Source organism: Strigops habroptila, chromosome 1 (assembly GCF_004027225.2).
Source record: "Strigops habroptila isolate Jane chromosome 1, bStrHab1.2.pri, whole genome shotgun sequence".
Taxonomy (NCBI): domain Eukaryota; kingdom Metazoa; phylum Chordata; class Aves; order Psittaciformes; family Psittacidae; genus Strigops; species Strigops habroptila.
In genome coordinates, this window is record NC_044277.2 from 101,886,444 (window position 1) to 101,899,892 (window position 13,449).

General features: G+C 36.7%; 1 protein-coding gene across 8 annotated transcripts in view; it reads left to right on the forward strand.

Annotated features, from left to right (window-relative positions):
• CTDSPL (CTD small phosphatase like) overlaps positions 1-13,449 on the forward strand; it is an 88,128-nt gene that overhangs the window by 51,628 nt on the left and 23,051 nt on the right. For 3 of the 8 annotated variants that reach the window (XM_030509529.1, XM_030509538.2, XM_030509575.1), the window contains exons 3-5: positions 5,156-5,188; positions 8,581-8,634; positions 11,856-11,957. In XM_030509529.1, the coding sequence (XP_030365389.1) occupies positions 5,156-5,188; positions 8,581-8,634; positions 11,856-11,957 (189 nt within the window). The remainder of the gene's footprint in view (positions 1-5,155; positions 5,189-8,580; positions 8,635-11,855; positions 11,958-13,449) is intronic. The other 5 variants (XM_030509556.1, XM_030509565.1, XM_030509589.1 and 2 more) reach the window with 3 other exon arrangements.

Here is a 13,449-nt window from a genome sequence, read left to right on the forward strand (position 1 = left end):
AAGTTACACTGAGCATCTTGTTTAGATTCAGAAGTGATAAGTAAGTTGGGGGAAAGTACATGCAGCAGTGGGCCTCAGTTTCTAAATTGGTGAAATTAAATGTCCTGGAATAGCAAAATTACTTGGTGTACGAAAGAAGAAAGCCTAACAACACACTGCTTAAACTCCCCTGCTGTTTAATTAAAGCTGTTTTTGCATTATTCTGACTGCTAGGTTAGAATCATTTAAATTCTGCTGAGCTGCTGTTCAAACGGTCACTGACTTATATCTGCTATCTTTTTTTTTTTTTTTTTTTTTGGTACATTTTATTAATTGTCACCTCACAGGTGACCACTGACCATGGCCCAGTCAGTTCATGTGCTTTTCTTCAAAAATGGAAAAAGAAATTTGCACAATAATCTTAAATAGTTACCATTAGAAACTAGCATAAATTGGCTTGGATGTACTTTCCTTCTGTCTTTACTGTTCAGTAGAGTTGTTACATGAAAATCAGTGATAAAGACTTCAGAGGAAGGAAAGGAATGGAGAAAGCTTCTGCTGGTTTCACAGGAATTCAATGTTTGTTCTGTGTTGCTTCTGGCATATTCTTGACATTTGAAGTTGATGTGACAAGCTAACTTCCTTCTAATTAGGAGTCTCAGTTCTGTAAATGCTAACCTGTTGTAAAGGAGGGAAAGCAGGGAAGAGTACTTTAGAAATTGAAAATACTTCTGAAATATTATTCAGAGTAATTGTGTTTTGTGATTTAATTTTTATTATTCTTATTTTGCTGTATTAGAAAAAATGAAATCAGTGCTTGAAATACATCAGTGCTTCATTTAGTATCTTGCCAAATAATGTGACTTGATTATGCTTGTCAAGTCACTTCTTCATACGATTTGAAGAAACACCAATCTGAACATGTTTTTGAATAAACGGGGGTTTTCAAGTGCTGACTTCTGTTAGGGGGAAAAAAAAAAAAAAGCCCAAAAACTTCTTTAAAATATTGAGTTAATCTTTAAACCTTCTACTCACAGAGCAGCTGCTTGTCCAAGTGTGACTTTAATAATGGTAATGAATGGTCCATTCTGTCTCTAAAGTTTCAATACAACATTTTTTCAATAATAACTTGTATTTACTGAAACTGTTGTATATTTGTTTTTCTTAAAATGCAACAGCTTTTTAGTGCAGCAGAAAGATGTATTCTGAGATGTAATATCAATTACAGTGGGTATATCAGCCTGTCTGCAGCTTGGATCCTGAGCCAGATGTGTCATTGGGAGCACACAATGTTCAGAATTCATGAAATCCTTGCTAATTTTTTCCTGCCTCTTCAGCAGCAGGCAGCTCACTAGCACCTCCGAGCCAGGATTTTATTTTTAGGGGCCAGAGTGTTGGGAGAGGGAAGTGTGTTTTGATCTAAATAAATTCAAATCTCAATTTCTTCAGTTAGCAACTTGACTCAATTTGTGTATTTTCTGGACATGCTTCTGGGTGTAGGTTTTTGTTCTTTCTGGATAAGTTTGTTAGTGGAGTTTTGAAGTGTTTGCAGACACAGATTTCATCTGCAGGTTTCAAGGAGGGATCTAGATAGAGAAAGGTGAGAAAAGCTGGGTGTAAACTAGCTCCTTCTTTTCCCTTTGCTTTCAGTCATGTGGTGGGTGAAGGAGCTCCGACAAGTCTATCGACACTTTGCCATTTCACTTACAACCCACTTCCACTAGAATCATCTTCGCTTTTGTTTCACAGTTAGATCCAAATCAGGCAGATGTCTCGTGTTCAACAAGATGAAGCATGAATGAGGAAAGGGTTTTTTAACTGGCTGGATTGGAGGAGAAGGTCTTGATCCACACTCAACAGGGAAGACGACAGATTTAGAAGAAGGTTTATTCTGGGGGCAGCAGCTGCCCCTGCTGTTTTCCCTGTAATAGGAATGAAGCCAGAAAGGTCAAGTCCTTGAATTTCCACCTCACCCATCCTAACCATTACAAAAGTTGGGTCTCCTTCTCCACACTGCTTTTTTGCTGCACAATGCTGTCATCTCCAAGGTGATGCCGGAAAGCTGTGTAGATAACCTATTGTTATGTCTCCAACACGTTATTTCAGGGATCTCTATAATACAGCTCAGGAAAAAGGATCTTCTCTATCCCATATGAATATGGGTCACCAAAGTGATAAAAACAGCTTGTAGAGAGCTTGTTCTTGAGGCCAAAGGTGCTATCTCCTTCATCCAAGAGTCATAGAGGAGCAACATGAGCATGAACTCTGATGGGGAGACTATTACTGGCATGCTTTCCAAACAGACATGGAAACCAGTCTCACTCTCCAATGTGGAGGAAGATAATTGAGATTAATGTAAATATTAGTACTCTTTCTTCTGCTTAACCTTCATTGATCAGAGCAAGAAAATTCCTAGTGTTTTGTTCTGTTGGTCACCATCAGCATGTGGTATGGCAGATCTGTTTAGGAAGCAAACCCCCTCTTAGCTATGTTTGGTTCCTCTCTCTATGCTTACTCATTCTGACCTTATTTGCCTCCCAAAAAGTCTTCTATATTGAGACAAAGCTCGATATTCCAAGTCACTGAAAGAGTAAAATAGTGGCTGTATTATTTTGTTTTTTTAAAGAACCTATCATGGTCTAATGTAAGCTTTGCGTTAAAGAAATGAACATGATAAATCTGTTCTGATCAGCTCCTTCTTTAAAGGGGTTGTTCTTTAAAACGAAACAGCTCCGTATCTTTGAATATAAGCTGCTCTCAAAAAAAGCCCAAATAGCATGGCCTGTCACTTGATGCTCATTCATCCTATACACAACTGTAGACAGCATTAATGAACAGACGCAGTACAGAAAACGTTGCGTGTCTCAAACTGAAATTACGTAGCTAAGGGAAAAGATAGGAGTTATCGTTTCATCTGTATATATTGTGCCATGAAAAAAAAACCCCTTATTTCAATGGCTGAATAAATCAGTTCCTGGGTTATCTTAGTGATACAATAGGGAAATTTTGGCATTCTAGGAACAGCTTTGTCCTGTTACCAGCATCAGGAGCTCATGGAAAGACTTCAACAAATGCAGTCATCTGTCATCTATTTCAAACGATACTGTTATGACCTATTTCCCTTCCTGTTCCAAGGCATCAGGAAATGAGGCAGGACACTTTTTAAAAGTTTCCCATAGCAGGCTTGTTTTTAAAAAGTATTTGCCAGCTTGTCAGCACTTACGTTTTTTTTTTCAGCAATTTTTTTCAAAATTCAGCAGAATTTTGCATTTATCTTTCTGTTTGTTCTTCCAGTTGTCGTCATTACCGTTTTGATTTTGGCATAGGTACTTTTCGGGTTCCTCTCAGGAGGACACTTTTCTTCCTTGGTGTTTTTTATTTAAGAAATTCTGCATGAAAAATAAAGCAAACAATAATGCAAGTCTTTTAGCAAGTTAGGTTCTGGATTCCCATGATAGTCATCAAGTTTAACAGTAATACCATGGGGTACAGCTCTTGCTTCAAGAGATTGCCAAAATAGAAAGCCAGTTATGCCGCAGTGAGTGCCTCGTGAAGTTTGTGGAAAAACCTAATGTGATACACAGCTATATTTGTGTCCACGATTGAGATAATCTTGTACTGAAGCTGCCAATATGCCTCTACTCTCATATACTGTTTTCATCTGTTGACAGAAGAGAAGCTTCAGTTGTATTTTATTCTCTACCAGTGAACGCAAAAAATGCCTTTCAAAACAAAACACAGGTTTGCAATCTGTGTTCTGCCTGCATAACTATATCCTTTATAACAGTTTGATCACCAGCCAGCTAATCTGACTGGCACCTACTCAAATTCTTCTTTCTGAAATGGCCCGTGAACTTCAGATGATGTTCCACTAACAGGACATTAACGTGCTGAATTACATATCTATTTTTTTTTTTCTTAACGTGCTGAATTACTTTTTTTTTTTTTTTCTTTTTGCCATTACCTTGGGGAAAATTTGGATTCTTACCAGTTCTTGTGTTTGTTCTTGTAGAAATCAGGTACTTTTTACTAAAGCAAACTTCTTGATTAGACCATGGTAGTGGCTGCTCTCTAGCTGCTTCATCAGCTTCTCTGGATTTTGGTTAAACATCATTAAAATTTTCTGCTGTTCTAGGAATAAAAAAAAAAGAGGACTTCAAAAATAATATTGAATTACCTTTTGTTTGTCAGTGATGTGTCAATACTATGTTAGACTCTAAAACAAGTGAGCACAAGACTTTTTCAGCTGGAAGAGGATGTTCTAATGTTGAAAACAGCTCTTTCAGTAGATAGTCAATCTGCTGGTAGTCAGAGGCCTGTGTTGTCCAAGTAATTAGAGGATAAAATCTTTTACCTAAGCTATGTCTGTGCTAGAAGGGTTAGCTTCCTTTTTTAATGTGCTGTGCCCACCAGAAAACAAGTACTTCTTTAACAGATTAGAAAATACAGTTCCTACTTCCCAAAACCTCATATATTTGAGTTGGTGACCCTGTGACCAGCTGTTCCCCGTTTGGAAGCTGTCTTTGTGTCCATGTGTGGGTCCCAGGATTAGAAGAAATGGTCAAGTTGACCAAGACTGTCTTGCCTTCTCCCAAGTCCAATACAGAAGTGAGACCATGGGAAGAACACTGATACTGTTGCGTCCTTCTGGGTGAAGAAAGTGAGATTCCTTAGATAAGTTTGATGATCGTTTCCTTCTTGGACATTTTGCAGTTGCCTAAGTGAAAATGTTTTTTCTGAGGCAGCTGTCTCAAGTGAAGTTAACTTCAAGGAGTGAGCTTCTGCCCTGCTAGCAAGATCTATCTAAGCTTCTTGTTGCTGCAGTGAAAATAGACAAATATACCCATTAGTAGATTTTAAAGCTCAAAAAGTTACAGTAAATACAGGTTCATTCTTATTATCATCTTTTATTAACCACAGCATGGGTTTTACCAGTCCAGTCTCCTAAAAATCATGAATACCGATATACTAACATCATTTCAGCAACTAAAATGCAAGATCCTGGTTTTATTTTTTTTTTTTTTTTTTTTTTTTTTTTTTTTACCCTGGTTTCTTAAATACTTTGAACCTTTGGTTTAAAATGTTTGAGTGCTACATTTACTGCTTCAAACCTTTGTTCTACCCTTTAAAAGCCATTACCCTTACAGTGATTTTTTTGTTTTGTTTTTTTCCCCAGGGTGACCAGATGCAGGTCATGCCTATACCAAGTGTATGTATTTTTATCCCTTTTTCTTTTAATAATTTTCATAACTTTTGCTTTGATTCATCTTATGTTGCAGTCTAACAGGTCTGTTTTGTGTTGCATGTTAATAAAATAATTTTATGTTCTGTCTGTAATGTAGACTTGGAGATGAATTGAACTGCATGTGTTCTACAGGGACTAAAAGAAGAGTTTGGGTTTTATATGGGTTTAATCTTGAATCTCAGTTAAATTAATTTCTGAATTTTTATCATTTTGAAAATGCCTGAAGTAGCCTGAAAGTTGTAGTTGCTTATTTTAATAGAGACAAAAGGAGACTCATCACCGCTATATGAGAGACAGGTACAAAAAGCTTTCCCTCTAATTTTTCCCTGTATTCCAGTTGAAGAGTTAGAAACGGCATGATTTGTTTGAAACAAGCCACTTTAGGAAAACAAAGAGTACGCTGACCATAGCTGCATTACTGCACTCTTTGAAGATGATGCTCTCAGTATCTTCTGTTTTATGGGCTTTAATATTTCTGCTTATCTTCCTTGGATTAAACTTGGAATGCTGTTTGGCATCTGAATTATTTTTCAAAACTAAATAAAAGGAATAAAAAAATGGTTCTTCAGACTGAAGCTTTTAATTAACTTTAACCTTTTTTGGTCAAAAAGCTGCTCTTTTTTTACTTGGGGGTTTGGTTTTTTTTTTTTTAATTCTTCTTTTTTGAGCTCCTTTGCTGTTCATAATACTTAATTATCACAGAATTTTCCAGGAAATAGCAGTGCTAATGTGTAGAGTTACTGACACAGCCCACTTTCTTGAGATATTAGGTAGCTCTAAAGACATGACTATTCCCCAAGACACCTTTTTTTTTTCCCTATTTCCCCTTCCTTCTCACGTAACCCAACATTACAAGACTTCTTATAAGAACCCTGTCCGTGCTGCAGTGCAGTAGTGTCAGGAGTTCATAAAACTGTGTGGATCACGTCCCTCCTTAACTGCCTTTCCTTGGATTTAAGGACTGTTATAAATCAGTCTTTATTGCTTACATATTATTTCTATTATGAAATTACTTCTAATACATCTCATGCATATATTTGCATGCATATGTATATGTATACACACACATGTACATGCATATAATTTGCATATATGCAAGTCTGGGAATAGAAAACTTTGGATTTATGAAAATACTGGTTTCTAAATTACTTCTCCTTTTACGTACCTGCCAGATTCTGTTTGGTGACTGTAGTTGCTCTACTAGTAGTTCTTTGAATGTAAAACATGTTCTGGCTGTGCTCCAACCTGGAATAAAATTTTGGCTAAGTGTAGGTATTGAAGAAATAAGAATTGAAACAGAACAAAATTTTGAAATGAAAAATGAGTACAGCTTTGTCAGGTACAAACATGAAATAAGATACTTTTTCAGAACACCATCTTTGCAATGTTAAAGCAGTGCTCTGTTAAGATTCAGGCAGTGGTAGGAAAATGAACAATACGAGAGATTTCTTTTATTCTTTTTTTTAGTGCAACTGTAATTTTGCTGACCTATATTCCCAGCACTTCAATAAGACAGTCATGCCGTAGAGCTCTCAGTGAGCAGGTGACTTTAAATGCACTCATTCCTCTTCTCCAGTGGCATCTGATGCCTTCTTCCAGCAGGACACGAAAGTGTTGTCAAGCAACCGTCACCTGCAGGCAGTTGTGTGACATTTACTATCCCAGTATCAGAGTGCTTCTGGCTGTCAAACAGAAGCCAGCGAGCATTAGTATGTAATAGTCTAAATAAATGCAGAAGTGAGCTGCATACAGAGAAAGTGGTAGGAACAAAGATGTAACATTATATTAGAAAAATGCCTAAAACTAAAATGGTCCTCTTTGCCAGCCTCACAAGAGCTGTTTGTCCCGAATGCTGCAGCCCAGAGGTTCACTCTGATAAGACCCATTAAGACATAAATTCTTGATGCTCTGCTACATAGGGTCATGGATGAGAAATAGGCTGTTTGATCTGTATGTATTGTACATACTAGGAGAAATATCTTCTAAACAGACACAGAGCGAGCTTGGTCACAGTTAAGTTAGATGTTTACTTCTTATAGAGCTCATTGCAAATATGATCCCTTCAAGTGTTTAGAGAATTCCTTAACGACTCTGAAAAGAGCATTGCCCACTCCCCACTCATTAAACTTTCAAGTTGAAGCCTCCAGTCAAAATACAAGGTTTTCATGCATGTGTAAAATCTGTCAGCCTGCTGGGGTCACCCGTTTGAGAACTTCCATTGCTTTATGTACATATGTGCAAATTAGTGAAGTATATCTGCTGCTCAATCAGATTTTTTCTGTATTAGTTGCATTTAATTTAAAAACTTGAATTAATATGAATTTTCACTTGGTTATTGATAGAGATAACAGCTAAACCAGAAACATTCCAGCTTCTGCTTAGGTTCTTCAGAAAACACAAACTGTCTGACTCTTGGGTTTTGGATGGTTTTTTTTAAAGATGAACTTTATCCTTTTTGTATCTTGTATTCTGAAACTGTTTTCAGATGAGGCATAAATTAAACACCGGCATAATTGATTTATTCCCTAATACTGCAAAATAATTACTTTTTAGGCTTAAAATAAAGACAAAATCTGAAAAAAAAAGACCCCAAACATTACCAGCTGACACAGTATGATAGACTTGACTTAAAAATGTATTAATTGTAGCTCAGGATGCTTGTACTTTCATGGAGTATGGTAGAGAAATCAAAGCAAACTCATAGCAACTTCAGCCCTTTTCATTGTTTTGAATGAAAAGGTAGATGGAAATACAAAGCCATATACATGGACCTTCTTCAGTGAGTTGGAGTATCTGTTTCTTCTGTTTGATTTAAAATCCTGGTATTAAGGAGTGTACCAAAATTACTCCTTGAAGTTTATGTAGAAGTTAAATCTCAGCACTGGGATATTGGTTGTTTTTTTTTTTTCACTTGTCCTCACCTACACTTAGACAGTTTCTTGTTACAACTTTTTCTAGAAGAAATTTTGTGAACTGCCCATTTTATAACAGGAGCTAGCATCTTTTGGCAGCTGTTTAAGTGGGAATCATTTATCTTCTATTAGAGTATTTCTATGCATAACTGTTGGGAGAAGCTGTCAGCTATGTAGAGTGCAACTGAAAGTGTGAATTGAAGGGAACATGAACGGCAAATTAATGGGCTGCACTTAGGCTAGACAACATTTCCAGTACACAAAGAAAGGGCTTATTAATTCTGACATTTGTCTCTGTGGGAAATATGGCCCTACAGGGAAGAAAGGTTATGATTGTTTTATACAGTAAATTTCTGAAAGGTTTGTGTTGACCAGCTGTTTATGCTTCAACCAAAAGTCCTGTTTCTTGCCACCACCACCCCCTTTTTTTTTTTTTTTCCTTAGGGAATATACTATTTCCACGGGACTGAAGCAGTGCAGCAGTCGTTTCACTACAAGGTCTGTTAAGCTGATCAGCCATGAGGCCTGGCTGGAATGCATAAATCCCAAACAGTGACTAGTTTTAAAAGCTTTAACTTGTATACAATTTATGTCTTGTTGGAATTGAAGACCAAACTAGGACTTACAGTACTGAGATACCACGTGTTATTTCTTTGCTGAGTTCTGTGGAAGTGTGCAGTCTTTGGGAGAGTATTGCATATTAAATATGAGTTTCTGTTAGCCACAATTAAATGCTTCTTTTAATCATCCTAGATATCTTTAAAGCTACTATGTTTAAAAAAGGAAATTATCGAAGATCCATAACTATTCATTATTAACTATGATGGAAATCTGGTAATTAGAACTCTTCTTGGATATGTCTCCATTAGTGAGGAAATTAAAATACAAAATTGATTAATGCTTGTTTCTCTCTAAAAGCTTTGCTACTCTTAGCATGTGGAAATTGCTTTAGATCAGAAAGCTTGAACAGCAAAACAACTGAACTGATACCCTACATACAAATTGTTTTAAGTTCCTAAAGCCTCAAAAATGTCATCCTTGCTCCAAAGATCTGCACTCTGTGTTTAGCAGCCTCTTATATTTCCTTCAGCATCAATATAGTTTCCTTATCCCTGTTAGATTATCAGAGTGGCAGATGTGTTTACAGAGTTGGGGGTAACAGAGATACAGATTTTAAAATGGAATATTTATTTCTCCTGATCTTCAAATGTGCCAACTGTTGACCACGTGTCTTTGAAAACAGGATCAGATTGAATTCAAGAAGCCAAAGCTTTTAGGAAGGTTGGTGTGCCCTAGTGGGAGACTTTCCCCAGGAGGAACCTTGAGATGTAATCTTCTTAGTTAGGTCAATAGTTACACATTTGCTCCAAAGGCAATACTGGAAAGGGAGAGAAACTCCAGCAGTAACCAGTGTCTCTGTAGAGATGCTGTGGGTAAGCTTGTTCCTCTCCCAGATGCTGCTTTTGAGAAAACAGAGCTGTAGGTGGATGAACATGATGAGCATGGGCTGTTTCTTGCCATGCCGTCATGGAATTCAAGTTCTCAGAGATGAAGGTTCTGATATTTTGTAGTCCTTAGTGTATGTCCAACCTTTTATTGATGACTATTGATATAGTTTCCAGATAAATAAGATATCTGTGATAAAACAGTGCTCATATTTTTCATATGCATATTTTTATATGGAAGAATATATTTTTCCATATATTTTCCGTATGTGCAGATATTTTCAGTTTGAAAAAGAATTCACATAGAAGAAATTGCTGGCTTTGAACTGCTTATGCATGTTAATCAACAATTCAAACTAGATACTAACAGTCTTAAGAGTACAAAAATGAACTGAACTATTAAAAAAAAAAGTACTCAAGATTTCTTGGGATGTTCCTACTTTTTTGTCATCTTTATAGACAAGAAATCATTATCAGAATATGGGTTCTGAAGATTATTGTCTTTAAATGGGTTTGATATTTTCTTTCAGTAAGCTTTTGATCTATTTAGGTTGCAAGTATGGATCCTTCTTATTATAAAAAAATTGAGGTGGGATGCCTAAATACCTTTGAAATACTTAAGAAATAGGAGTGAGAAACCAAAATTCTTTAGATCTGCTCCTAGATTCAAAAAGCAGAGGTAGAGCTCAAGCAATTATTGAAGCAATGTGTACACGGGACTGTCTATAACCTAAAAAGGCTGTCCTACAAATTTCAGCCTGGTTAAGTTACTGTGATGGATGGATACTTTACAGGCATTAAGCAGAAGTTGTTTTTTCTTGAAGGTCACTGTTAGATATGTGCTGAGAGAAAATCCATTGAGGCAAGCAGCTTTTAAGCAAGGCAGCTTCCATTTTGGTACCTGAAGAAACTGTTGTTGATGTTAATTGTAAAAAATCTGAATCAATTTCAGTGAGCATTCCTAAAAAAATCTCCCAGTAACTTATACTTTAGCTAAAGACACTTTTATTTAAGTCCAGAATCTTATTTGTTAGTTCATTCAAACAAGAGCTTACCAGGCATCATTGGCCAGTATCTTTCAACTTAAGATGAGGTCTGAAATCCCTCAGTGGTTAATAATCTGTCCTTGGTGCTGTTGGGTGTTCAGAGGGTGTCTGACTCATCTGTTTGTCACCCGCTGTGGCCTCAGGTCTCTGCAAGCACCTCTGCAAAAGGCTATTGAAAAGAACAAAAATGTGATAGACGCATCCTTACCAGAGCAACATTGTCTGAACAGATTATAAGATAGCAAAAGAATGAAGTTAGAGTTCCGTATCCAATTCTTAATTAATTTAATTTCCTCTCAGTCTTGAGCTTCTCCCTGCTGATACTTTTCTAAAAAGCTAGTCTTTTGCCTTCATCAAAACCTCCTTCTTTAAAGGAGTGGCAGCAGCGTTTCAGCTCCAAATGGAAGCGTTCTCTCCCATCTCTGTTATTTCAGGAAATACGCAGTACCAAAGTCTAAAGTAACATAACTATATTGCAAATGGGGATATTAAAGTGTGGAATGAGCAATCAGAAGAGTATGTGACTTTCTGCATTGCTTTACAGAAAAATTGTCAATTCATTTAATTGGTATCAATTTATAGTAAGGGCAGTAAACAGTAGAAGAGCCTAGTTTAGGTTCTTTACTGCACTTTTAATACCTTGACTGGAACATAATCCACATGAAAGCTGTTGGTCAGCACCCTCACAAGTGGTAAAAATGAGAGTGGAGACATGTCCTGGAAGATAAAATTAATAATGCTATCTTCCTTCAGGATTGGTTTCTCCACTTTAGCATCTTTCATGGCAGACAGAAACAACCATTTGTGTAAATGTCCACAGTGTGGTATGGCTGGAAATATCATTGACTGTGAATGGGGTGGCAGCAGCAACCAAAAGTGAGGCAATTAGGAAGAGGGACACTGGAAAAAGATATCATTGTACCAAATGTCTTATTTTTCTTTGGGTTTTTTTTAGCTGGTGGTGGTGGATTACCATTTTCATTTCCAATGCTTTGGATATCATGCTAAACAAGTTTCATTTAAAAAAAGAATGAAAAGCCTGTATGAGTATTGCATGAGCCATTGATTTCCATACATGTACTTGCCATGAGCTCAGAAATACATTGAACTTTGAGTAATGTATTTCAGTTCCCAGTAATTACTAGAACAGTAGTGTTGGCAGAAGAGTGCCCCTTCATTAGATGTTTTACTGGTTTTTGTTGTCTTCCTCTTTTCTTTTTGTTTTTAGCCACCAGCTAAATACCTCCTGCCGGAACTGACAGCATCAGACTATGGGAAGAAGTGTGTGGTCATTGATTTAGATGAAACTTTAGTGCACAGTTCATTTAAGGTAAGTAAATTCAAAAGCAATCTCCTGCAACTTGAACCTGTCAGTGAATGCTGTAGGAACTGTTAAGCCTCTTAACACATTAACCGGTCTTACAGGCTCTCCTAGGATACCTGGTAGTTCTCATTGTTGTTTCTATGAATATTCATCCTAATTTAGCTGTAAGGGAGTAATGCAGACATTGCTGTGTATTTGATTCTGAGAAGGTCACACTGACGGCAATAAAGCCTGGAATAGTTACACTCACTATAGCTTTAAATGGTAACTGTTCCAGCAAGGACCTGTATTGTAACAGGTACAAAACTTGTTGCTCTGAAAATACATTTTACTTTTGATGTTTAAATGATAACGTAGTCTAGGAGAACGAAAACTCAGCACAGCTTCATGCTAGGTAGATACACCTCAACACAGTAGATTTGGGCACCAGTGATTGCTGTGCGCTGTTGCCGGAGAAGATTGCTTTCCCTTTCAGGCTGCTGTCCCTATGGCAGTAAGTGTTTTTAAGTATTTAGCTTTCACAACAGGAAAGCAATTAGCATTTAGCTGTTGCTGATGAGTCAGTCATCTTCTAGAAGCAACTTATATAACCCTTCAGATTTCAGCATGTGGTGGAAGTAGTGGTATTTTTCTATTGTTTAATTAAGGCTAAAATTAGAATAGGAGAATTCAGAAATGCAAGTAACTTAAATTGGCTCAGAGTACTGGTAGCATTTCTGATTAGCAAATGTCAAACATGATAAAGCATCTGCCAGTTTCATACTTTGAATAGAGAATTTAAAAGAATCAATAGTATGTTTCCTTACTAGTAGCAAGCTAGAGTTACCACGAACTTTATAGTCTTCTAGTTTTGGTTGCACTCCATTTTTCACTGCTAGCATAAACTCAACATTTTAATCCTGCAATATTTAGTTGCCAGCATTTAAATATGCAAACCATAATTCATGTTGTGGTTAGAGTTTGGCTACAGCCTGTCTTTGTTGACTTAAAGACGACCTTATATGGAGATACTAGAACAAATATTTCTGTGCCTCAAACTGAAACTAAGATTCTTCTCTATCTTTATTGTGATTGATGGTATAGAACAATTTGTGGTGGCGTACAGTAACCTCTTAACCTCGCTGCTAGATCCTTGTCTTCTATACCCAGACTGAACTAGAGATTTTTTAGGGAGACAAGAAGCACAGCTGGATTGGGAAGGGGAGGGACTGTGCTTTCCTAATAGAGTGATAGTCAAAAAGTAGGGAGGGAAAGCCGAATTTAAAAGTCCACATTTACATGAAAATAATGAAGTATTAGGCTTAGTGTTATCTGAAATGTAAAAATAAAAGTTTGCTTTCTGAATGCTGTGGGTAACTTTGTACCGTGATTTTTCTGGGTTTTGAAACAAAGTGAGGTTCCGTTTAGGCAGTTTTTAATTTTTCTTTTTTAACCATTTTGAAGAAGTACATGTTTAATGGTTTGACATAGTGTAAATCCTTTCTTGTAGGATTGAGGT